The 24,214-nt window shown below is 56.0% G+C and overlaps 2 protein-coding genes across 5 annotated transcripts in view; both read left to right on the forward strand.

Annotated features, from left to right (window-relative positions):
- The first annotated feature begins 1,474 nt into the window (after nt 1-1,474).
- Nucleotides 1,475-14,232, forward strand: CPN1 (carboxypeptidase N subunit 1). The gene is made up of 9 exons (XM_075423542.1): nt 1,475-1,883; nt 4,904-5,100; nt 5,782-5,937; nt 6,422-6,604; nt 8,648-8,759; nt 9,475-9,614; nt 9,924-10,023; nt 11,959-12,077; nt 13,965-14,232. Exons 1-9 carry the CDS (start codon nt 1,661-1,663, stop codon nt 14,094-14,096), a joined length of 1,362 nt encoding a protein of 453 aa, XP_075279657.1. The 5' UTR covers nt 1,475-1,660; the 3' UTR covers nt 14,097-14,232.
- Nucleotides 14,233-18,540: 4,308 nt separating this feature from the next.
- The window catches only part of DNMBP (dynamin binding protein), a 35,339-nt gene continuing 29,665 nt past the window's right edge, over nt 18,541-24,214 (forward strand). For all 4 annotated transcript variants that reach the window (XM_075423536.1, XM_075423538.1, XM_075423539.1 and 1 more), the window contains exon 1: nt 18,541-18,592. The gene's annotated coding sequence lies outside the window, so the exon portion shown is untranslated. The remainder of the gene's footprint in view (nt 18,593-24,214) is intronic.

A 24,214-nucleotide genomic window follows, 5' to 3' on the forward strand; every position in this document is an offset into this window, starting at 1 on the left:
CCTTTTTTTTTCGAAGGGGCCATAATTGAGAGGAGGACGCTGTGCAGATGGGGCAGGAGACCAAGAAGGCACAGGGACAAGGAGAAAAAGGACCGGTATGGTGGAGCTGGGGCAGAAGAAAGTTGAAAATGGGAAAATCTGAGTAAGCCAAGCCAGGAGCAGACAGGTTCTGTGCTTTGCCCACCAGCCTCTACTGTTTGCCTCAGAGGCTGTAAACGGGCTCCTTGGTATTACCACTGCTCTTCCTGGGAAATTGTGGCAGAAAGGCGGTCGGTGACCCAAGCGCAGGTGGAGGGCAGGTAGCAAAGCAGCGGTGCTGGTCAGCACTGGTAGAGGATGCTTTGCTGGAGGAAGAGGCAGTAAGGCAACCCTTGGCACACGGGGTTAGAGCAATGCAGAGTGAATCTCCCTCAAGGTCAAAGGGAAGGCAGATGTTTAGCGTGGCTCTGAGCACCCTGAGAAGCCTGTTGCTGATGGCAGGAGGAGCTCCTTTCCAGCGTGGCCTGCACACAGCAGCATGGCTCACGTTAGCAAAGGGAGCCGTTCTCCTGACATGTCAAGGCACAATGGTAAATCCTTCAGCTGTTTGTACTCACGTTTGGGCTCTGCGTCAGGGATGTCTTAATAAAGATCTCTGCCAGAGCCGGCAAGCCGCTAGAGTTTCAGCCCCACAGGGTAAGGCTGCGTCCCACAGCTGTGCCCATCGGTGGGCAGGCCACAGGGACCCTGAGGTGACCGCTGCCCGCTGGGGCAAGGGTCTGTGGGGCAGAGGGGTGGAGAGGAACCAGCTTCCCCCAAATCCAGAACCGCTCTGTTTATTAACAGACAGCAGGGCATTTTCATGTCCCTTTAGGCTGTAGAGCTCTTCCACTGCTCGTTGCCCAGTGCCTGGCGGAGGTTATTGCCGTACCCACCTCCACTGAGCGGCAGGGCGGTACCGGAGCTCTCCCCGCCGGTACCCGCTCAGCAGACAGCCCCGACGCCGGACCCCACGTTGCCCTGTCCTCCCCCCGCCGCTTCCCAGCGGGCCGACAGCCGCCGGGAGGGCGATGCCGTCCCCCTCTCCGTGCACCCCGGGAGCGGCGGCCGGGACAGAGGGGCCGGCAGACCCGCCGAGCCTGCGGCCCTGTCTCCCTCTGCTTCCCCAGGAGATGGGGCAGGAGAGCAGGCGCGGCTCCGGGCTGGCGGCCGAGCCCCGGGGCGGGCAGTCAGGGGCCGGGGCAGGGCAGCGGCACCACGGAGGGGCTCGGCGACGGGCATCCCACCCCCCGCCCGCCGGCCCCCTCTCCTCTGCTCTCCCGCCGCTCGCCGTGCGCTTGGCAGCCCCGACGCCCTCCGCAGCCAGCTTCCCACCCCTGCGCTTCCTCCGCAGTGGCGGCCGGTGGCGGCGGGGGCCTGTTTGCCGTCCGGTTAATAAGTGAGCTGGAGCCGGGGCGGGGGGGGGAAACTCCTCGGACGGCGGAGAGCGGGCTCGGCGGGGCGGGCGGTGGGAGCATTCCAGCGCCGCGGGCCCCGGCGCGCCCCGCTCCGCCGCCCCCCGCCGCCCCCCGCCCGCAGGTGCAGGGGGCTGGCACTCGGGAACTGGAAGGAGCTGGCTGGAGTTTGCACTTTAAGCTGGGAGGGGAGCCGTGGGCTCGGCGCTGGCGTGGGCGCCCGGAGGATGGCTGGGTGGCTGCGGTCCCTCGCGGGAGCCCTGCTCCTGCTCGAGGTGGCCGCCGGGCTCAGCTTCCTCCACCATCGCTACGAGGAGATGGTGCAGGCCCTGTTCCGCGTGCAGAGCCAGTGCCCCTACGTCACCCGCATCTACAGCGTCGGCCGCAGCGTCGAGGGCCGACACCTCTACGTGCTGGAGTTCAGCGACTACCCGGGCATCCACGAGGCCCGTGAGTACGGGGCGACGGCGGTTGGGAGAGGATGGGCTTCGTGGCCGCGCTCCCTGCCACGCCGGTGGCACCGTCGGGGCGCGGCGTGGGGGGTATCCCCCTCTCCAGGCTGGGCTCCCAGCGATGCCCGGGTGTCAGGCGGTGCCAGCTCCGTCAGGGACCCCGCAGCCGGCCCAGGGGCACCCACGCAAAACCCGCATGCGTGCGCTGCGCTTGTGTGGGCTGTGGCGTGGCCCGGGCATGTACTTTGGCCGGAGCGCTGATTTTTCAGCGCGGGCTAACGTGACAACGTGGGCGAGTCCATCCCAGCACCCTGCCTGCCCTGCCACCCTCTTCCTCCCAAAATGCAGCGTTGTGCAGGCAGGGAGAGGCAGCACCCCCCCTCCGCCCTTTGCTGCTGGATAGTGGCAGGAGGGAAGAGTTCAGTCCTTCCTCCTCCAGACCCCAGAACAAGGGGGACTGCGAGCGAGGGACCCCAGCAGAGCGGGTGCTGGCTCCCACCGCCCCGCGGGCTGCGCAGCCACTGTGACAGGCAGGTCTCGGGGAGCTGTACCTGTTGCCACGTGGCCCTGCGGAGCCTTGGCAGCAACGGCCCCTGAGCTGCTGCCTGTGCAGCATGGAGACGCCGCTGAGCCAGACCTTGCTGGCAGCCGGGTGCCCCGGGGGACGGACAGACCTGAGGGCTCTCCCAGCTGGGGACTCGCACACAGGGCTCCCTCACTTCCCCGCCTTGTGCCCCTGGGCTGCAGATGCAGACATGGCTCTGCCTCCTTTTTGCAGGATCCTTTGGCTTTTCAAATCCTGGCTCACTTGCTGGTGTGGTTAAACACGGGCTGACAAGTCCCAGCAGCCTCGTCACGTGGAAAACTGCCGGCGGCATGGCAGGGGTGAGCAGGACACGTACCTGCACCCCTCCCAGCGGAGCAGCCCCCCCAAACCCCACTGTACCCACTGCTCCCCTCCTGCAGCCCAGAGCGTTGCCTTCAGGGGTGCTGGGAGGCGGGATGGGAGGCTTCCCACCCTGACCTCCTCCCTGCCAGCCCTGTTTGGTACCGGGAAGCCTGCATGGCGCTGAGGACACCTCGGGCACCTCCACAGCATATCAAGGGCTGATTCAAAGCAAGGAGTGAGCAAAGGGCACTGGCAATGTGCCAGTGGATTTTATACCCGCAGAGCTACAGGAGAGCAGCTGGAAGGGCCACAGGAGGTGACCACGATCTCCCCTGCCCCAGGCGAGCAGCATGGACCTGTGGCCCTACTTGTAGCATGGGCCACCCTCAGGCTGGCACTTCCAGTGTGTAGCATGAGGACTTTGGGAATCCGTGGACTCCCTTGAAGGCCATGGAAAGTAACTCCGAAAAGTAAAACTAGAGTTAGTGGGCTTACGTGCAGTAATTAGGGCTTGTGTGGCCACGTGGATAATGCTTAGGGGTCTGCACATTGAAAAAGGCTGAGAAGTCCTGCCACAGACTCAAACAAAGCAAAGGAGAACCCCTGCTGAGACCCCATTTTTTTTAAATAAAGGCTGCACAAATCCCCAGGACATTTCTATGGTTTTTATAACTGGATTACCTAGTAAAATCAGTTCTTGTGTCTCTGAAATCAAACCAGGTCAAAACACACCGCCCACCTGTGGTGTCCTGTGCTGAGGCACAGTGATCAAAAGATATGGAAAGGCAAAATCTTTTGCCAAGATTTGAATTTTTTTTTTTTTTTAGAATCTGTCTTCAGCATGTCCAGAAGTGGTGTCTCCTCCCGCTGCGGAAAAGGCAGTGGGGATTTTGGAAGCAGCAGATGTCCGACGCATGGGGCTGCAGTGCTTTTGCTCCAGGGATCTTGACAGACTCCATGCGCGGCAGCGGGGCTGCACACTGCCACTGGGAGTTTGACCGCTCCTGGTGGCTGGAAAACTCATGGAGCAACAGGAGTGTCAAGCTCTGGCAAGGAGGCATTTGTAATGACACCCTGTTTTGCCCTGACCTTTTTGTGCGAAAGTCAGCAGCCCTTTTAAACTGAATTCCCCTGATATCTCTCATCCTACCAGTGCTGACTCCAGCCTGCAATGGGACATTTTATTTTCCCACAAGTAACTGCTTTAAAAGCCCCTCTGGGAAAGCGTAACCCATCCCTCACGTGTGCTGCCTCTCCTTCAGCAAAGCAGTGAAGCCTGCTCCGGACACTGTCTGCCTGCAGTGTCTAAATCTATATTTTGAGACCTCATTTTAGAGAAGTCAGTAGCAAGAGACCTTTTGGCTCATAATGAAGCTGCCGGAGGGACAGTTTGATCCATATTCAGTTCAGCCACCGAGGATTTCTCCAGGCTTTTGTCTCTGTCCTTTGAGGGTGAGGCAGCCGCTAAACCTTTTCCTTAGAGGCAGGTGAAGGGGAGCGAGAGGAGAAACTGCTGATGCCTCCCACCAGCACAGGAGTCAGGGGCTGACAGGCAGCAGCCAGAGGCGACCGTGTCCTTCCAGTGAAAGAGCACGGCTTGCCCCAAGCCCGGGATTGATTTTATCCTGCAGAGTAATGAAAAGCTCCTTAAAGCATGCACAGCCAGGAATGTGCCATACTGGTGAGAGGTACTGAGAGTAAACCGCGAAGGGCAGAGGTGGGAGAAATGGCCTGTCCTCTCCACTGCCAGCCACCGCAGAGCTGGGAGGCCCCAGCACCCCAGGGCTGGAATGGCAGCAATCCTGCCAGTGCTCCCAGGTCCTGCTGTGCTGCCCCTCCCCAGCCCAAGACCAAACCACCTGCAAATGCATCTTCTTGTGCGCTCCGAAGGCAAGCAGCAACCCGGTGGAGAGCCCGGGTGGCTCCCAGGGATGCTGTGGCAAAATGGAGAGGAGCCCGTATGAGAACCGTGCCACTCTCCTTTGCTGGGATTTGCATTTTCCAAGGGAAAGGGCCATTTCACACCATTTATTGGGGGTCCTTTGGGCTTGCCTGGGCTCCCTGTGGTAGGAATTTACTCTTCCCTCAATGAGCCCTGGCTGATGGTGTCACTCTCTTGCTTTCTCCAGTGGAGCCAGAGTTCAAATATGTCGGGAACATGCATGGGAACGAGGTGCTGGGCCGTGAGCTGCTGCTGCAGCTCTCCGAATTCCTGTGCGAGGAGTACCGCCGGGGCAACGAGCGGATCACCCGCCTCATCCACAACACACGCATCCACATCATGCCCTCCATGAACCCCGACGGGTACGAAGTGGCTGCCAAGCAGGTACCAGGCAGCGATCGCCTCCTCCAGCCGGGTAGGGGCAGAAAGCCCTTCAAATCCCTGCGGGATCCCCTTTGCTGCGCCTGTGGGGAGGGGGCATCTTTTCTCTGCGTGCCCTGCCAAACCCAGCCCTCTCAATCAGCATCATTGCTCCTCACCTCCCCTGCCAAGGGCTTGCACTGTATGTCCTGCTCCAGGTGGCCCTGGCAGGTGGTGGAAGAGTCTTCCTACACCTTCTTTACCCTCCCCAGAAGTTATTTGTCACAGGAGGGTCACTGCAAATCTCCCTGCCCTAGAATGGGGAAGTGGCAACTGAATGTCACTGTCGTGAGCAGACAGGGAGATGAGGGATGGGGCGGGAGGGAAGCCCTCTAGTCCCACCACAAAATCTCACCCATTCTTTTGTACCGCTAGACCTCAGGGAAATATTTTATTCATGGCTTTTTCAGTTGAGGCAAATTGTTTATTTGGCTTGTGCCTTTCTCTGTGACCCTGGAAAATTAAGATATTGTTATTGACTTTCCCTGTCAGTACCAATACTCTTTATTCTCCTGCCAGCAATAACACACGCGTTGTGACTCAAAGGCGCCGAAGCGCCGTTAGGACAGCCGGTCCCTGCCGCTGCCACCCAGCCTGCCTGCGCCCACCCTGTACTCACCCCCGTGATGCACCTTTGCCCCACAGGGCCCCGACAGCAACGGGTACTTGACGGGGAGGAACAACGCCAACGGAGTGGACCTGAACCGCAACTTCCCTGACCTCAACACATTCATGTACTACAGCGGGGAAATCAGCGGGCCAAATCACCACATCCCGCTGCCTGAGAACTGGAAAAGCCAGGTACCGGTCTGGGATGCTTTGAGGACTGTAGCATCCTCTTAGAGTGGCTCAGCACCCAAGCAAATATACTGTCCTTCGGCTTGCACGGTGTTTGTCTCCTTCCCCGTGCCTCCCGATGCAGAGAAATGATGGATTCCTGCCCTTTGTCACAGCTTGCAGCTCCACCAGGAGAGGCCGGCATCTCAGCTGGCTTGGGGAGGTGGTTGCAGTGCACAGGGCAGAGGAGGTGGCACATGCTGGCTGGCCCCTGTGCCTCGGGATTTAGGGCTGTGCTGCGAGAGCTGTAGCAGGGTGTGCACAGGACAAGGCAGCTCTGCGTATCAGGGCAGGTCGTGGAGAACAGAGGAAGCTGCAGGGGCTGAAGCAGGAAAATTGCAGGGCAGGGTCTGACGTGACCAATCATGCTGTAGCTTGGCGTGGAGCATCAGCCAGCCCAGAGGTGGCTGAGCTCTTCTCCCTGTCCCCGTCCCTCTTCTCATCACAGGTGGAGCCGGAGACACTGGCTGTGATCCAGTGGATCAGCAGCTACAACTTTGTGCTCTCGGCCAATCTGCACGGTGGAGCGGTGGTGGCAAATTACCCCTATGACAAGTCTCAGGACCAGCGGTTCAGGAGCCACCGGCGCACGGTCAACACGCCTACACCTGATGACAAGTTGTTTCAGAAGGTGAGCACGGCCCCAGCAGGGGAGGGCACTCACAGAATCACAGAATCACAGAATGTTCAGGGTTGGAAGGGACCTCTGTGGGTCATCTAGTCCAACCCTCCTGCTGAAGCAGGGTCACCTACAGCAGGCTGCACAGGACCTTGTCCAGGCGGGTCTTGAATATCTCCAGAGAAGGAGACTCCACAACCTCCCTGGGCAGCCTGTTCCAGTGCTCTGTCACCCTCAGAGGGAAGAAGTTCTTCCTCATGTTCAGGTGGAACCTCCTGTGCTTCAGTTTGTGCCTGTTGCCCCTTGTCCTGTCGCTGGGAACCACTGAAAAGAGTCTGGCCCCATCCTCCTGACACCCACCCTTCAGATATTTATAGGCATTTATAAGGTCCCCTCTCAGCCTTCTCTTCTTCAAGCTAAACAAGTGCAGCTCCCTCAGCCTTTCCTCATAGGAGAGATGCTCCAGTCCCCTCATCATCCTCATAGCCCTTCGCTGGAGCGTCTCCAGTAGCTCCTCATCTTTCTTGAACCAGGGAGCCCGAGCTCCTGCGCCCCAGCCCTGGCAGAGTGCAGCGTGCGAGAGCTGGCCAGGAGTCTCTGGGTGACTGCCTCGTGCAGGAGCCAAGCCAAGAAACGTGTTGGAAGTAAGCGTGAACAGACTACGGCATTTCTGCCAGCCACCAGCTCGTGAGCCAGGTCAGGGCAGTCCCAACGTGAGCCGGTCCCACAACACGGACAGGCCAGTCTTCACCGTCGGGGACTCCTTTCTCCTCTGTGCCGTGTTTGGGTTCCCCATAACCCCAGTACCACCAGTCTCACCACCAGCCTCTGCTCTTCCAGAGCTAGAGCCTGCCCCCAACTTTGCTTTGCCGTCATAGCATGTATATGGGGCTTTTTCCTAGAGAGGTGGCAGGGTCTGGCTGGGGGTCTGTTGGGAGCAGGATACGAGAGGTGGGTGCTCAGCAGGGGCTTGTGGATTTCCAAGAATAAGGAATACAATGAAGAGAGTTCTAGGAGCATAAGCAGACATCAGGGAATGTATCGGTCCATGCTGCTGATCCTGCTAGCGCTAGCTGAAGCCTGTGATTTTTCTCCATTGTTAAAATGTCCCAGAAAACAGCGCCTTCAGTCACTGCTTCCATTAGGAAATAGCCGGCACAAGGAAAAGCAAGTCTGCGTTAGAACAGTTAATGAGAAAAAGAAGTCTGAGCTGGAGTTCAGCCTTCTCTGGAAGCAGAGGCTGTGCAGGGGCTTGCCAGGACCTGCTGGGATCAGGGCTGTGCTCAGACCCAGATGTAGAGAGGCTGCAGTCTGGGATGTAGGCTAATGATACCCACATAGTCTCAGAAGTCAGAAATGTAGTGAAATAACTGTTTTCCTGCTGACAGAATGAGATTACACCAGCATTTGAGCCATAATACAAGGGTATAGAGTTTGCATCAGAAAATGCAAACACTGGTCTTTCTTAAACTGTCTTGCGCAAAGGACAGGCTTTGGATGCAGTGGCCCAATTTTAGCCCTGCCTTCATGTCTAAAAATAAGCAGTAATCTTAATAAGGGCAATAAACAAGCGGTTGCTAGAACCAGAAGCTGCACAAACTCTTTCCTAATCCAAATTCTCCTGATGTATATGGTATTTGCATCAGGACTGACACTGGTTAGTTTTCCTCACGTATCTCCTTCCCCTGTTAGTGCCATTTGCTATGTGTGGGCCAGCACCAATGGGGCTGGGTGCCCCTGCGTGGGCCCAGTGCCCTCTGCTTCCCCTCGTCTCAGTGGGAGCAGGGCAGAAGCTGCCTGTGCCATCAGCAAGCCTCCAGCTTGCCAGATTTCTGCTCTTCCTCCTCCGCCTTCATCTGCCTACATTTCATAGAGGTCTTGGCCACCTCGTGTTGTATTTCACGGCAGTAAAGTGCAGGAGCTGCCTCCTGTCTGACTCCCCTCCCACGGTCCCCGGCGAAGCCTGTGCAGGAGGGGGGATGTTTTGCCCAGAGCCGGGCAGGGTCCCCAGCCGTGCTGTGCTGGAGTGGTGACCGATGGCTGCTCTTTCTCTAGCTGGCCAAGACCTACTCGTACGCCCACGGCTGGATGCACCGTGGCTGGAACTGTGGGGACTACTTTGCTGATGGCATCACGAATGGGGCATCCTGGTACTCACTCAGCAAAGGTAAGGGCTGGGCAGGCGAGCACCACCAGCAGCAACATGTTGAGCTGAAGAGAGGTGAGGGGACGGATGAGAAACCTCAGGATGGGATGGGTTGGGGAAGGGCTGTGGCAATAGCACTGTGACCATCACCATTCTGGTGTCTGGATCTCGGACCAGGAATTGGCTTGGGAGGACTGGAAGCAGCTTGGGAAAGAGCCACAGAAGTAGCCGAGGTCTGCAGAGACCTGCTGTGTGCTGCTGGACAAAGGAAGCATTAATCTGTTAGTGCATCCAAAAATGCTGCAGCGTAACTCCTTCAAGGCCCGAAACTGTGACCAAAGGGAAGACATTTCTCATAGCTGCTGGCTCCTGAAAAGGCTGATTAAAAAAGGCGTGATGAAGAAACTGAAAATCAGCAAATTAGGCTAGAAAAAAGATTGGAGAGCAACTGGAGAGGAACATATAGCCCCTGCGGTACCCGGCCTCCCTGAGCCTCTGAAGGCAGAGTGGTGAATGGTCCAGCTGAAGGAGGGAGTCGGGCAGCCACGCAGGGAGGGGGCTGCACAGGGGAAGAAGGTGCCAGTCGTGCTGTATGGAGGGAGGAGGCTGTACCTGAGGAGCAAAGAGGGAGAGCAGGATCGTTCTGGTACAAGATAGAGGCCAGGACACCAGGGACATGGGAATGGTGAGGGAAGGGGACCTAGCATTCCCCTAGCCAGGGGTTCTTCTCCTCCAGGCATGCAGGACTTTAATTACCTCTACACCAACTGCTTTGAAATCACCCTGGAGCTGAGCTGCAATAAGTTCCCCCCCGAGGAGGACCTGGAGCGGCAGTGGATGGCCAACCGGGAGGCTCTTGTTGCTTTCATTGAAGAGGTAAGGGGGCAGTCCTGGGACCTACACCCTTCTCCTGCAGGCTGCTATGGCCCCCAACCCCGGTGGTAGGGGACCAGTAGGACCTGGGAGCACAGGGGTAGAAGGGAGGTGGTCATGGAGCTCAGTGGGTGCTCTAGTTGGTGGGCTCTGGGAAGGCTGTTGTGTCCTAGACTGGCTCTGCTGAGGAAAACCAGGAGATCCAAGGGTACAGGGAAAGGTGAGGTTGTCCCCAGAGCTCCTCCAGTGCTTGGCAATGCCCTCTGGAGCAAAGGAGGATCCTTGGCCCAGCATCTGTCTCCCTCCCGGCAGGTTCACCAGGGCATCAAAGGGATGGTGTCAGACGAGAACAACAACGGCATTGCAGGAGCGGTGATTTCTGTCCAGGGAATCAGCCATGACATCACTTCTGGTGGGTTGTCGGTCCCCTTGCGTGCTGTTCATTGTGCGTACAGCCTCTCGGAGGCTATCTGGGTATGTGGGAGGGGGTTATCAGGCAACGCTGTAATACATGTGGCCAGCGTGATCTGCTTCTGAAAAACACTAGCTGTAAGGATTGAGCAGTGCACAGTGCCTGTGCTTGTTGGACTGGGGAGGGCTGAGGAACGCTTAGGAAAGAGGTGAGAACTGGAATGCAAACCTAATTGTGAAGGACATCAGAAAGTCAGCTCTGATTTTAGCTGAGCGAAAGGAGAAAATGTGTTTGTATATGACCAAAGAGAAAGTAGAGTGAATCTACTTAAGTATCTACACAGAGCTGAAAAAGTTGATAGCAAAGGACACGATAGCAGAACAAGATGAAAGGCTGAAAGTTGAAGCCAGACAAATTTAGACTTCGAATGAAGTGCCACTTTAGTTTATCCAAGTTGTGGTGGCTTTTCCTTTGCCAGCCAATTTTAACCTCCTTTTCGCAAACACCCTTCCCCAACCAGACCAGACATTACACACTGGCTGCAGAAAATAGCCGATATTTCAGCTCTCCGTAGGTCAGGCTATGAAATCACGAAAACTCCTGGCCATAGGTCTGTGACTCAGTAGCACTAGTATTTGGCACTTGTTATGCCAGCCTGCATAGGAAAGGGGAGTGTACAAGAGAGCACAGAATCACAGAGGTGCTGGTTGCAAGAGCCCTCCGAGGTGTCCTGCCCGGCCTTCCGCTCAGAGCAGGATTGTCCCCAACATTGGCTCTGATCAGCCACCGCTCCCTCCAGCCAATTCTCACTGACCCCCCAGGACGGAGATTTCACAGCCTCTCTGCTGTCCTGTGGCAGGGCTGCGCCGCCTTTGAGGTGAAGCTGTGCTTCCTGATGGCCCTGAAACTCCGAAGCTGCCATCTGTGGCCGCTGCCCCGCATTGTATCACCTGGCACAGCTCAGAGGAGTTTGGCTCCATCACCTTGGTAGCTGCCTTTCAGGTAGCTGCCAGCTGTGAGCAGATCCCCCTCCGCCTCCTCCCAGCCAGGCTGAGCCTGCCTGGCTCCCCCAGCTCTGCTTGTGGGGCCTGAGGTCTCCCTGTGGGTCAGGTGCTCTGGTTCTCCCACATCTGTCTTGACCTGGGGGCACCAAAACTGGACACCGTATCCAAGTGCAGCCTCCCTGGGGCTGAACTGAGGGAGAAAATCAGTCCCTTTGACCTGCCAGCCACCCGCTTTGTTTTCCCTTGGAAGCCTCTGATGTGTGTCTCACTTGTACCAATTAGCCTAACCTAAGCCAAAATGACACAGATTGCTTGTAATGATTACTCAAATTTGCAATACGCACCCAGTTTCATAGACGGGAATATACTCAGATTATCTCAGTAATCCGTAATGTGCTGCTGCCTCACGGTCGGCAGCCCCCTGTCCCTCACCATACCAGTACGTGGTCCATCAGAGTGCTCCTGGGGCTTCTTTACGCAGGGAGAATCAGGCAGTTGAGCTGATGAGCGATTAAAACCCTGCTGATAACCCAAACTTGGCAAAATTGTATATGTCAGGAATTAAAGATTGAGTTATGTGTAAGGATTCAAACAGGAGCTGTGAATGCCCTCTCTGGCTGGTGAGCGCTCAGATTTGCAGCCTTCCTGTTCAGAGAACAGGAACAGCCAGCGCTGCTGTTCCGTTCCCTTTCCTTCAGCGGTTACTTGCAGACTGACCTCTACTCCGTGGCACTAATGAGACATCACTTGCAGTCTCCCAGTGTGAATCTAGCCTCGCGGTAGCCAGCTCTTTGGAAGAAAGGCCAAAAATTGCCTAGGCTTTGAAGGCTACACATCTTCGAGGAAGTATGCTCAGCAAGACCTACTGGAATATCTGTTGCTCAGCCTCCTGTGCATCCTGAGTGCTTTATCTTCCCATCTTGTGTTCCAGGTGATATGGGGGATTATTTCCGGCTGCTGCTGCCTGGCACTTACACAGTCACAGCCTCCGCAGAGGGGTACCAGCCCCAGACAGTGACAACAACAGTGGGCCCAGCTGAACCTTCATTGGTGAGACAGGCTGCGTAGACACAAGGGTGTCTCAGAATGGGACAGGGAGAAAGAAACGCAGTGGGGGATGTCTAGTGAGCAGCAGAGAAAGGAGATGGGATGTAGAGCATTGCCAGTGGCTGCAGGCTGTCTGCTTTGGCAGACACAGGGCTCCCTGCAGCTCGCAGAGAGAGACAGGGCAATGCCATGTGCCTCTCGATTCCTTACCGAGGGCTCGCAGCTGCACTGGGCGGCCATGCCAGCTTCTGTGTCCCTCTGCCTCTTGGCCATGGGGAGAGCCCCTGGCTGGCCTGGGCTGCTGCTCTTCAGCTCTCACTCCATCCTCCCCACGCTGTGGGATATGATGATGTGGAGACAGCATCTGTTCCCTGAGGCTCCATTATCCCCCTGGCTCTGTGGGTTTCAGTGCTCTGCTATCATCTGCAAACACATCATCAGACTCTTGACAGCAAGAGGCCCTTCTTGCTATGCCCTTCTTACTGCCGAGAGCTCCCAACACAGATGGGGACTGGGTGCCAACAAAGAACAGGGAAGGACCTTTGGGAGATGAAGTGAAACCAGGTGCTCTTGACAGCAGCGTGGTCTCTACAGCACCCTTCCGAGGGCAGGTTGGACCGCCAGAAATTGGTTATAAAAGCAGTGGGTGGTGATTCCTGCCCCTGCTGTCGCCTTGTAAACATGGTGAGACTGCAGATGCAGCTTCCTCTGGGGACTGGCAAGAACCGCCCGGCTGCGGCATCCTGGCACATCACTTGCTTCACTGCGTGTACTGGTCAGGCTCTGCCGTAAATACACTGCGGTGGTTCTCCCACCCTCTGTCTCTTCATCCCACCCTGCCCAGCCTCTGAAGTTCTTCCAGAGCTGCCCTTTTCTCAGGATTAGAAACCTTCTAATTTTCGTCCTAAATTTATTTACGGTCAGTTTATCCTTATTTGTTCTTATGCCAATGTTGTGCTTTAAATAGCTCCTCTTCTTCCCTGGTATTTATTCCCTGATGTATTTATAGAAGGCTGTCAAGCCCAGTCTTAGCCTTTGTTTCGCTAGGTTAAGCACCCAGCTCTTTGTCTTTCCTTTGTGAAATACATTTTCCTTTTACTGTGTTACTGTAGAAGACTGATTTTTTTCCCTGATGGTCTAATTTTGCAGATCTCCCCTCACAGCTGTCCACCTGTCGCCATTTCCCTCCTCCCCTGCAGCACCTCCTGTACCCAGCATTCACCCCATCCTTCCCCAGGAAGCCCACGCAGCCCCATTCCAGTTTCACCTTTTTGTATGGCCTCCCCATTCCCCATTTATCTGATGCTGTGTCCTACATGCTCCCTGTCCCCTTCTCCCTCCCGTAACTGCTTGCATGGCTGTCATGGATGGAGGTTTCTTACCTGGAATTTTTTGCCTGTATCTACTAGAAGCACTAGTTGCTGAAAGACTGATTAAGCAGGATTCAGCTAGAGAGATGCAACTGAAAGGACTATCTGTCCTAAAGTATTCTGTGTATTAAATATTCACAGAGATGCAAAGCGATGCTATTTCTCTACCTTCTGGTGAGAAAAGATGAAGAAGGAGCATAGCTCAGTCCCTTGCCTTTCACAGCTCATCTTCCAAACCATCCTAGGACGTTGCATTGCCACAGGAGCAACTCTCTGCATAAGAAATGTAGCTGATTGTTGGTACAACATTTTCCACAGTAAAAAAAAAAAAAAAAAAAGTGTTTCCAGGTGATTTAAGAACTGAGTTCTCATTGTGTCATAACACTGGCTGAGGCCCCTTGTTGCTTGTTTTGGCCCAAGAGTCAGCTGCGAAGGCTACCAGCAGAGGCAGGTCCTGCAGAGCCTGGAGCCAGCAGAGCACACACGCGGTGTTACATGGTTATTTTTGTTCTTTCTCCAGGTGCATTTCCAGCTCAAACAAGATGTGGTGAGGAAGCCCCCAGACCGTAAGGCCTCAGGCACACACACGAACAACAAAGCCCATCAGAAAAAGGTAGTGCCAAGAGCCACCCGCCACGGGACCCAAAGCTGAGGACAGCTCACTTGGCTGGAAGCTGGGGGAAGCCGTTTATACGAGGTCTGGCTGATGACTCCAGCCAGTGAACTTTCCAACAGTCCAGCATGAAACTAGCCCAAATTATTAGGTTATTAAACGAGGAAGTATTTAATCCCTGAGCAAATCGTGAAGTCATTCACAACAAAATGTGCCTGGGCTGCGGTTCCCCAGGCAGTGTGTCTGTAGCTGCTGAGCTCTTCTCCTGCACTCTCTCCATCTCAAAGAGCTCTGCTCTCTTTACTCTTGGACTCAGTTGCAAAAGCCCACGTGAGATGTCCAGACATTAGTGCATATCAGGGAGAATTAATCCAGGCCCTGGTCTTTGACTGCTGCCCTCACAAGCTGGGCGCATGGTAGTCCTCTGCAGTGCGAGTGCCATGCTTCTTCCTCAGGTAAGGAGGCTTGCTGCCTGTAGACCCTGAAGTTAGGGGGAGGTCAGTTTTAATGCAGTCAGTGGTGTGACCAGCTCTGAGCAGAGTTTGTCCCACGCATAGCACAGCTGTCACTGGTTGGCAACACCACAAGTAGGAATGCAGCACTGGGAGGTGGTGGTCCAAGGTCATCTCCTGGCTGATATCACATTTATCTTGATGTGCAGATGGGAGTTTCTGGTAACTGGTTATTATTTGTAGCCAGACAGGCTGAAATGATACATATTGGCAAAAGCCAAGGATTATCCCATCGCCTTATGTCTTCAGACCCAAACCAGATGGCTCGCTGAAGGGTCTGCTCTAGCCAACACAAACTATTAGTCTGAACACAGGAGCAACTAGGTGAGGTCTGACAACCGGTGATGAGTAAGAGTGTAAGACGGGTGATCTGATCTTCCTTTGAGACAAATACCCTGAACCTTGGTCCTGTCAGTGTGCAACAGGGAAGCATGGATGCTTGATGCCAGCAGTGTGCTGTGCAGGTACAGCACAAGCCATGTTCGTTGTAATTGGGTTAGGGAAGATATGATCCATAGTTATGTGAGATGGGGCACTACAGGCTGGGCCTTAAAATTCTGCCTAGGCTGTGTGGGTAGGTTTGGAGTGGAAGCAAGAGTAGAAACAAAGCTGGTTATTTCCATGATAAAAATATCTTAAGCAGGCAAAACCTTTCTAGCATTCCTCATAGAAAGTAAGTTAACTCCAGAGGCATAAACAGTCCCACCCATGTGCCCCAGTGATTTCTTTTTCCTTGGCTGGTTATCCCAGTCTCCCCCATACAACCTTCCGTTGCAGTGGCTCCGTCCGTGTCTCAAGCCTGTCCAGAAAGTGTCCCCCAGACATCCCCTGGCTCCTCCTCTTTTGCAAACATCTCTTCATCTCTTGTGAGAAAGCTCTACTACTGCCCTACTGCATAGGCAATATTCTGCCCTTCATCCCTCACCGTCACCTCCTCCTCTGTCTCTGCTACAAGATGCAAGTGGCATTTCCAGCCCTAGCAGCACACACACGCTCTTGTAGCTCTGCCTGCTAACAGAAGCTGTTTCTCTGTCATGCCTGTTCTTGGAAAGGCAGAGCAAACTCTCCCTTGCAGGGTATTTATACAGGCTATTGCAAGAAAGTGCCAGGAATGGTAGTGCACTTAACCATGGCTGTGAGTGATTTTGGTCTGCAGAGGCCAGTGTGGGCTGGAGACACTGGCCACTTCCACATTCGCAACCAAAGTTGACTGCAGATTCTCTAATTTTTTATCAGTTGATAGTGGAAGGAAGTTAAAAAGGATGGTGAGGCTGAGATGTTAAAACTCCTCTGTGGCTTAACACCTCTTCCCCTGGCCAAGCCCACCAGCATCACTCCAGATGCTGGACCGTCCTGTTTGAAGCCACATGTCAGTGCACATCCACCCAAAAGATCTCCTGGTGGACATGCAGGCAGGATGAGGGAGGCCACCCTGCGTCCCACAGCCTGGCCCCATGCAGCATGCAGATGGATCTGCTGTCACCACGTGTCCAACCCATGTGCAGGAAGGTATTCCTGCCTTCAACCACAGCACTAACTCAGCTGGCTGGGCTAACCGCTCACTTCTGAGGATGCGTATGAAGCTGAGAGCAAGGAAGGGGCTCCCATGAAGCAGCCTCCAGCTGCCGAATTCAGCTGGGTGGTCCCTGCACAGGGTGCTGCTCAGCCCGACCAGAGCTGCCCATGCCACTCACATCCCATGAGCTTCTCCTCGTTGAGCCTGCTGGCTGCAGGGTGCTCTCGTGTTGCCCTCTTGTGGTCCTAGAAAACGTAGGACCAGCTCAAACCCCCTTTCTTGCCAGGGCAGAGTCAGAGGAGGGGGGATTTTAGAACAGGACAGCCAACCCAGGAGGCCACTTTGCTCACCCTCGCAGGCTGCTGTGGGGTTGGCAAAGCAGCAGCAAAACTAGTCTCAGTCACAAACTTTATCCCCAGCAAGAGGGTTCCTACAAGATACAACCTTCTGGAGGAATCTCTCTGGGCTGGGATTTGTCCAGCTCATTCTCCTCCCAGCTCTGAATATTTTTGTGTTGAACAGTTTGGTAAAGCTCCACTTGGCCATGGCCGAGGTTTCCACGTGAAAACATGGTTACAAAATGTTTCCGAGGCAGCACTCTGTTAAGCACGCCTCTCAAAGGCTTGCCATGAACTTAGCCCCCAATGTTGCAAGAAGCGTGGGCTAAAAAAGGCAGTAAACCTTTGGACACAACATCTGCAGCGCAGTGGTTTCAGGTTCTTTTGAGGTTCTAGTCAAAGCGAAAGCAGTTGGCAGGTTTGTGTCAGAAGACACAGTGACCAGCTGATCTTGCCCCTCCTCTCTGGGCCACTCATGATTTTGTAGACCCCTTCCCCCAACCCATGTCCTTCTTCCAAGCTGAAGAGCCTACATGGTTGTTCACTGTACAATCTGTTCCCATACCTCTGAGCATCCTTACTGCCTGCCTCTGGACCTTCTTCTGTTCTCTTTTACCCTTTCTGAGATGAGGGGACTAGAACTGTACGCAGACACTGGAGAAACTTCTAAACAAAGTGAAAACAGGCCCAGAAGAATGAACCAAAACTCTTACAAGCAAAACTGTGAGGATCTTGGGATGAGCAGAAACCCCAGTGGGGAAGGCGGATGGGACTCTGCGCATGCGTTGTGTGCTGGCATGGAGGTGGCAGAACAAGGGAAAATACGAAAAGCTGAACTCAAAAGAGTGTGGCAGCTTTGCTGGGGGTGTCAGAAGAGGATAGTTGGTCATGGCAGTGACCCTAAAGGCTGCAAAGGTATTAGGATGACAAAAAATGTTCAAAACCTGTCTCAGCAGGCAAGAACAGCAGAAATTTTCGGTCAGAGGACATCTAGAGCACTGTGGCAGGGGCTGGCATCCATTCTTAAGCTCCAGCAAACCATATACAGGCACCCATACCTGCCAGGAAGCGAGCACCCAGCTCCTTGTGCAGCTTCTGGCCCCTGCCAACGGCATTGCACCGTGCCAGCAGCATGGGTCCCCGCCTCGGGAGAGCGGTCGGGGGGTCAGCGCCCAGCCTGCGACCTGGCTCCGGCAGCGGTGCGTGTGACGCGCTGCGCACAGCCGGCTCCTGGCTGGTGGCACGCCAAGCCGGGATCTGGGTGGTTGCTATGGAGAAGTGTAGCTAAACGCACAAACAAGCGCCAAACGGCGATAGCTGCTCTGGGGGCTGAGAGACTCGGGGCCCTGCAGCGTGTTGCTGAGGGATGGTGTCCCTTGGGGCAGGGAGGCTTTTTTTGGCCTGCCAGGAAAACCAGTGCAGGACCTACTGTACTTGGCGTGCCTGACCCCTGCGTGATGCACAAACTGGTCCTCCCTGTCGCGTGGAGTTGGGTTTTTTTTAATGTTTTTCTCCGTCTCGGTGCTCTGGCATGATCTTACGGTGTTACCTAAGCAGCCGAGCCAGCTCCTAGCAGCAAAACTTGAGACTGCACCAGATGGCCAGCGCAGAGCCGCTCGGCAGCTGCTGCCAAAGCTGCAGCCCACCAGGCAGCAAGGGGCTCCCAGGAGAAGGCAGCAGCGGGGATGGGGAGCCCGGCGCTGCCCGTGCCTGCAAGGCGGCCGCGCTTGGCAGCGATGGAGTCACAGCGGGTTTGCGGGGGCAGCTGCCGGCCGTGCTCCCCGCCGGGCTCCAGGGTGCTCCGCCAGCCCCCCCGCACGGCTGCACGGCGCCCGGCCTGGAGCCCACGGGGGTGGCGGCACCCCACGCTGGGCAGCGCGTCCCCCGTGGGGGTGTCCCCAGGCCCCGCGGAGCAGCTCCAGCCCGTCTCGCCGGCCCCGGCCGTGGCCTCCCAGCCGCAGCACGCCGGGCCCGCCGGGCCGGGCCGTGCGGAGGCAGCCGGGCGGCGAGGCGGGCCGCGGGGCCGGGCGGGGCCCTCCGAGGCCAGGCGGGCGCTGGGGGCCGGGCCGGCCGGGGTCCGGGCGGGGCTGGGCGGCCGCGGGGGGCGGAGGCGGGAGCGGGACCCGTAGGGCCGGAGCGGCCGCGGCGCCCGGAGCGGGCCGGGAGAAGGTAGGGACCCACCAAAGCGGCCGGGAGGGGAGCCGGGCGCTCCCCGGCTGCCGCCGCCCGGCCTCGCCGCCGCCCCGCCGCCCGCCTGCCCGCGCCCCCGCGGCCGCCCGGCCTGCGCCTCCGCCGGGCCCCCGCCGCAGCCCGCCCTCGCACACCGCTCCGGCACGCTCTCCCCCCGCCGAGGCCGAGGCCCTGCCTGCCCGGGGGCTGCCCGGGGCCGCGCTGGCCGGCGCGGCGGCGGCGGGAGCCCCTGGCTGGGTGGGTGCTCCCCGCCCCCGGGGCAGCCGGGCCGCGGCAGCCGGGCGCTCGCTGTGCCCGCCGGCCCCGTCCCGCGGGGCGCCCCGTCCCGCGGGGCCCACGCTGCCCTGGGAGCTCCCGGGGCCCCTCGGCAGCGCGGAGCGGCTGCGGGGCGCGGCCGGAGCCGCCCGTCTGCTTCTCTCGTCGCGTCCGCCGGGGTGCTGGGCCCGGGCCGTGGCTGGGCGGCCAGCGGTGGGGCCGGGGTGGCGGCCCAGCAGGCTCCCGGCAGGCAGAGCCCGGAGCGGTGGCGCCGACGAAGGGTGGCACGGGTGGTTGGAGGCAGCGAGCAGAAGCTGCAGCCCGCAGCGCTGTGCCTGCCCCGGGTGCCCCGCTCAGAGCGACTGCTCCGCTGGCGCCAGCCTGAGGGGAGACGCTCGGGAAGAGTTCCCGGTTCGTCCCCGCTCCGGCAGATGCACATCCCTCCGCGTTGCTGCCAGCCTGACGCCGTCACCTTGCACTTCAACGGAGATGGAATGGAGGCGCCTCCTCCAGAGGCCTTGCCGGGGGACGGAGGCTTGGCTCACCCTCAGCACCTTCGGCGAGGCGGCTGCTGCTCCTGTGCCGACACTTTTGCTGACCCTGAGCAGTTCCTCAGCTGATCCCGTCCTTGACGCAGTTTGGCCTCTGAGTTCTAACATCTCTGACGCCGTTCCTGGCGTTGGAAGTACTCCCCCCACCTCCATCCTTTCGCAGCTGGCTCTCCTTGCCTTAGTACCTAGGAAGCCTCCAGCTGTGTCATAAGCATTAACATTTGTTTTGAGCTTTGTCATTTTTCCATAACTTTCACTTTCTTCTGAACAGGCTCGCTCTCCCCTTGCCTCTGCCGTTCTCTCCTTCGCTTCTATTGCCAATTCCTTCCATTCACTCCTTTGTTTCCGTTCCCATCTTTTCCTCCGCAAAAGGCCTGAAAGAGTTTGTCGCTACGGAATCTGCAGTTTTGCAGATGCTTTGCCATCTGTCTCTCTACCATGCTACGAGACGTCACCATCATCCCCCTCATCTTGGCTCACTCTTCTGGCTGCAAGTCGTGCTGGGCATTGTGTCTACGTGTGTCCTGCTTGTCTGTGCGGCCCTCTGTAGCGCCGGTAATGCCCACACCTCTGAGCTGCCTGCTTCTGCTCTTCCGTTCTTGAAACCCTCTGCTCTCCCAAGGCCAAAGGTTTCGGTTCTCCCTTCAGCTGCTCTGCTTAGGATTAGCAGGGGTGTTAAAAACTAGTAGGACCATACGACGATTTTAGAGAAATGTTAACTTGGCAGTGGGATGGGAGGAACTGAGCAGTAGGGGAGAGGAAAGGAGCGACACTCTGCTAGCCATCGTGGGAAGCGTGGCTGTGTGACGTCTCAGGGCTCTGCATGAAGCTGAGGTGTCCCTGCAGTGGGTGACTGTTTAGACGGACTTTGTGACGGTGGTGATGTGAGCTGGGGTGGGACAGCCTGAGTTGTGGAGTTGTGCTTACCTCAGCACTTCACTACCTTAACTAAAAATTTCCTCTCAACCTCCAGCAAAAGTATTTTTCTAATCATGCTCTAATGATTCCTCAACCCCACTTCTAAGTAACACAGCTTTTACTTTGTCTTATTTTTAGAACGTTTCTGTTAGGAAGTAAAATCTATTGCTTCCTTCTCAGGAGCACCTAGGGGCTCTGAGAGGAAGAGGTCCACGTGACACCAGGTATCAGCAGAGTCTTTGCTGGGGATTTAGGTTCCTTGGAGATAATGAGCAGCGCAGAACAGGAGTGAAGGCAGGCAAGGAGCAAAGCTTCCAAGTCAAACTCAAGGAATTTCCAGATTTCTGGACTCCCTGCCGAGCAACAAAGCATCATAATGGACTTCTGTCCAAGATCTGTCTTGAAAAATATTGTTCAGGGTGGGAAATCAAGTGCTCCAGTGTTAAGGAATGTCCTTGTAGCCCCAGTTCAACCTGTTTTGGATATGTACTCAAGGTGTAATGACTAATTTTATGATTGTATACTACTTGCCTGTGGTAGCCCAGCCACAGGTACCACACAGCGGAAGCGGTGCTGCTCTTGGGGTTTTGTCTGTTCCTTAGTCTAAGTTGTATTGTTTTACCCTGTCTGCAAAAATGGCAAGAGAGACCACCGCGTGCCTCAGGGTGAGAGCAGGCAGGACTCAGTAACGGGGTCTGTAAGGTGCGTGCAGCCACTCCAGACAGAATTTGGGAACCTCTTGTCTCCTAAGCTGGTGTTCTGGCCTTTGCAGGCTTGGGTCCCCCGTGCCAGAGATTAAATATCCATCACAATCTCCTTCCTCACATGTTGTGGCAAGGCGTTCTGCTTTACATTAAAAATTGATGCTGCTCTCTAGTTTCCAGATAGCTTTCATTTGCTTGCCGTCTGGCCCAGTGCAAACTCCTCTTCCTTTGTCCCCACACTGTGCTTACCCCACACAAATGCCACACAGCCACGTCGTGCAGCGGAGCTGGTGAGTACACTGTGACAGCCAGGGCCCAGCTGGAGAGAAGAAGTAGTGGTTTGAATGACTTCTGTGGTATGTGGCAGAGCTCCTGTGGCAAATACCTCAGACTGGCACACGTGTGGTGGGAGGCCAGGGCTTGCTTAAGCAGCCCTTTTCCTTAGTGGTCCTGGTTCTGGAGGGCTTGATGCTCCAACCTAAATGAATTCATTTCCATGATTTTTGGTATATCAGGTCACAGACAAAAAAAAAAAGCTATTTCTTTTTAAAATGAGGAGATTCCTCTTCCTCCTGGAAGCCATATGGGCTTAGGAGGTAGAGGGCCGAAGGAGATCTCGTGTTTCCCACTGTGTGAAGCTCAGCAGGAGGGAGGGGGGCTCTTTGGGATCTGCTGAGACAAGCAGCACGTCCTAACGAGAGGCTGCAGCGGTCAGCATTTCACCGATGGGAGAAGGCTCCTCTCCTCCACGCAAGTAGTCGGGTTTTCGCCCTGCTTGCGGTGTTGTCCGTTCTGTCGGGATTCACAGGGTCAGCTCTGCAGTTTGTGGAGCTGCGGTCCCTGCGTTGGCACTATCTCCAGCCGGGGCCCAGGCGGCCTGGCTCAACGGGGTATTGTTTATCCCACCCAGGAATGTGCAGACCAGCAAGGACCTCCGGGAGCTAACAGAGCAACATGTTCTGCTCCGCGCAGGGGGAGTGACTGTGGGTGGCGGCGGCTCCGGAGGCTGGTGTGAGCGGTCAGGGCGTGCTGGTGTGCAGGCAATGCACTGCCCTTGGAGTGTGGATGAGGACTGTGCAGGCTGTGCAGATGCAGTGGGGCGAGGAGGAGGGAAGGAAGGCTGTCCAGATTTGGAGGCCACAGGGAGGAGCAGAGGAAAAGGGTAGCAATGCCTCGGCGTGTAGTTAGTGAGCTTCTGTTCTTGACACAGTGGCGGGAGAAGCCAAGCATCACTCCTGGCTTCCTCCCACTGCGTGTTAGGTACTGATCCTGCAGCCTAGAGCGCGGCGAGAGCTGCAGCAGATCTCTTGTCGAAGCCAGACCAGCAGCTGGAGGCTGCACTGAACGGGGCCGAGGGGCATCTCCATCTCTGCCGGTGGATTGTGTTTTCAGTGAACAGGCATTGAGCTATAGTGAGTGGAAGGAGGCATGAAAAGACCTAGGTGAGATGCATGCCGTTTTTCAATTTTGAAAAAGATCACTGGCAGTATTTGTTTAATATTTCTAATATTAATTTCTTCAATCATTCTGCGACAAACTTGGCTTTTGCACATTTCAGGGAATCTGACTCGTTCGCATTCTACTGCTCAGGCAGGCTCTAAAGTTTTTATAGAGATTGAGACATCTGCTGCACAAGAATCCACTTGTCCCTCTTGTGCAAACCGAGTGTGCCTGTGGAACCCTACACTGCATGTTTTGGTCTGCTTGGTGAAGCATTAGTTTTTCAGTTACCATGCTGTCATGCTGACCATAGCCAGTTCTAACAGCACTGCTTCTTGAATGAGAGGCTGAAAGGTATTTAAATTTAGGGGGAAACAAGTGGTGATAGCACCTGTGAAGTTTGGTTTTCTTGCTGCTGAATTTGTGGCATACATCCATTACTGCTTTTTATCTCCTGTTCTGGTCAGCGCTTTGGCTGTACCATGGGATTAGCTGTCTGCAAGCCCCTTGGGTCTCTCCTTTTACCGGGGCTGCTGATACTTTTTGTAATCAGCCTAAAATGGTCTCTTCATGTTGCTGCCTTATCTCTTAAGGGCTTGAAATCCTTGCTTCAGCGTCTTTCAGCAAAAACAGGGAAGACAGAACTCCCGTTTCTAAGGTACAGAAACTCATCAGAGACTCCTTTGCTCACCCTTACCATCAAAAAGATGCAAAAAGGGCATTTATATCACTGTCTTCAGTAGGTGTGCTTTGATCTAAGTGATGGCACTTGGAGCAAGTGCCTGACAATTATTTGTAGTGCTGGTGAGTCTTGTTATTTGAGACTTCTTACCCTGCCTAATTTCAGCTCCAAAAAGAGAGCAGGGATACAAGAAGTTGTCAGAGTCAGTGTGTAAATGCCTTCTCTTGGCTGCTGTGGCTTGATCCAGTGTGTGCTGAAGGTCTCAAAACAATATTGTAACTGAGTTAATAGCCATCATTTCATTCTGGTCCCTCCTTTCGTCAGCCCACGCTGGACCAGACGCGCTCCAGAGCTCATGGAAAAATAGGATGGGCGGTCTTCCATGGAGGTGATGTTAATGTGTGCTGAGCGTGCATGCAGGCGGGCTGGGGGCAGTGATTAATGCCCTGGGAATCTGCTCTCTGCCTTGCTGCACAACGCTGTTGTGTCAGGCCCAGAGCTTGGCACCGGGCGGGCTGCGGTCGGGCGCCAGGAACGTTACCTAGTTTGTGCAGGATCCGGCAGCGAGACAGACACAGCGTGTTCTCAGCAGGGCGAGTTCGCCGCTGCAGCTTCATACTTGCACAGTGAGGCTCTCTTTGGATGCGGGGCTGCTGCTAGGCGGGGGCAGGAGTCCTGCGCTTCGCAGTCCTGACCTCCGCCAGCGTGAAGCCCCAGTGTTTGTGCAGTTGTGGAGGAGCCCTCCCTCCCTCCGTCCCTCCCTTCCCCAGCAGGCAGGGATCACCCATCCTTGAAGTGAGAGGGGATGGTGCTTGGCCGGCGTCAGGAGCCCTGACTCACTGGGGATCACAGGCGGAGCCCAGCTCTCCCTGCAATCTGCTCTTCCTGCTGGAGCCTCTGCGCAAGCTGTTGCTGAATATTTGTTTTCACTAGATCGAGGGTGGATCTGGAAGAAGCTCGGGTCCACCATTAAGCCTGGAGAGTTGGACTCAGTAAGTTTTCGGTCTGGAAGATGCTGGGAGGGTTCCTTCTCTAGGTGGGGGTTTGGAGA

The sequence above is a fragment of the Opisthocomus hoazin genome, chromosome 6, assembly GCF_030867145.1.
Source record: "Opisthocomus hoazin isolate bOpiHoa1 chromosome 6, bOpiHoa1.hap1, whole genome shotgun sequence".
Classification (NCBI taxonomy): domain Eukaryota; kingdom Metazoa; phylum Chordata; class Aves; order Opisthocomiformes; family Opisthocomidae; genus Opisthocomus; species Opisthocomus hoazin.

Bases quoted from the DNA above. Each gene is read 5' to 3' on its own strand.
- CPN1 (XM_075423542.1), top strand. From the start codon at position 1,661: ATGGCTGGGTGGCTGCGGTCCCTCGCGGGAGCCCTGCTCCTGCTCGAG. The intron at 5,101-5,781 runs GTACCAGGCAGC...TTTGCCCCACAG, and splicing joins ACGAAGTGGCTGCCAAGCAG to GGCCCCGACAGCAACGGGTA. The intron at 12,078-13,964 runs GTGAGACAGGCT...TTCTTTCTCCAG, and splicing joins GCCCAGCTGAACCTTCATTG to GTGCATTTCCAGCTCAAACA.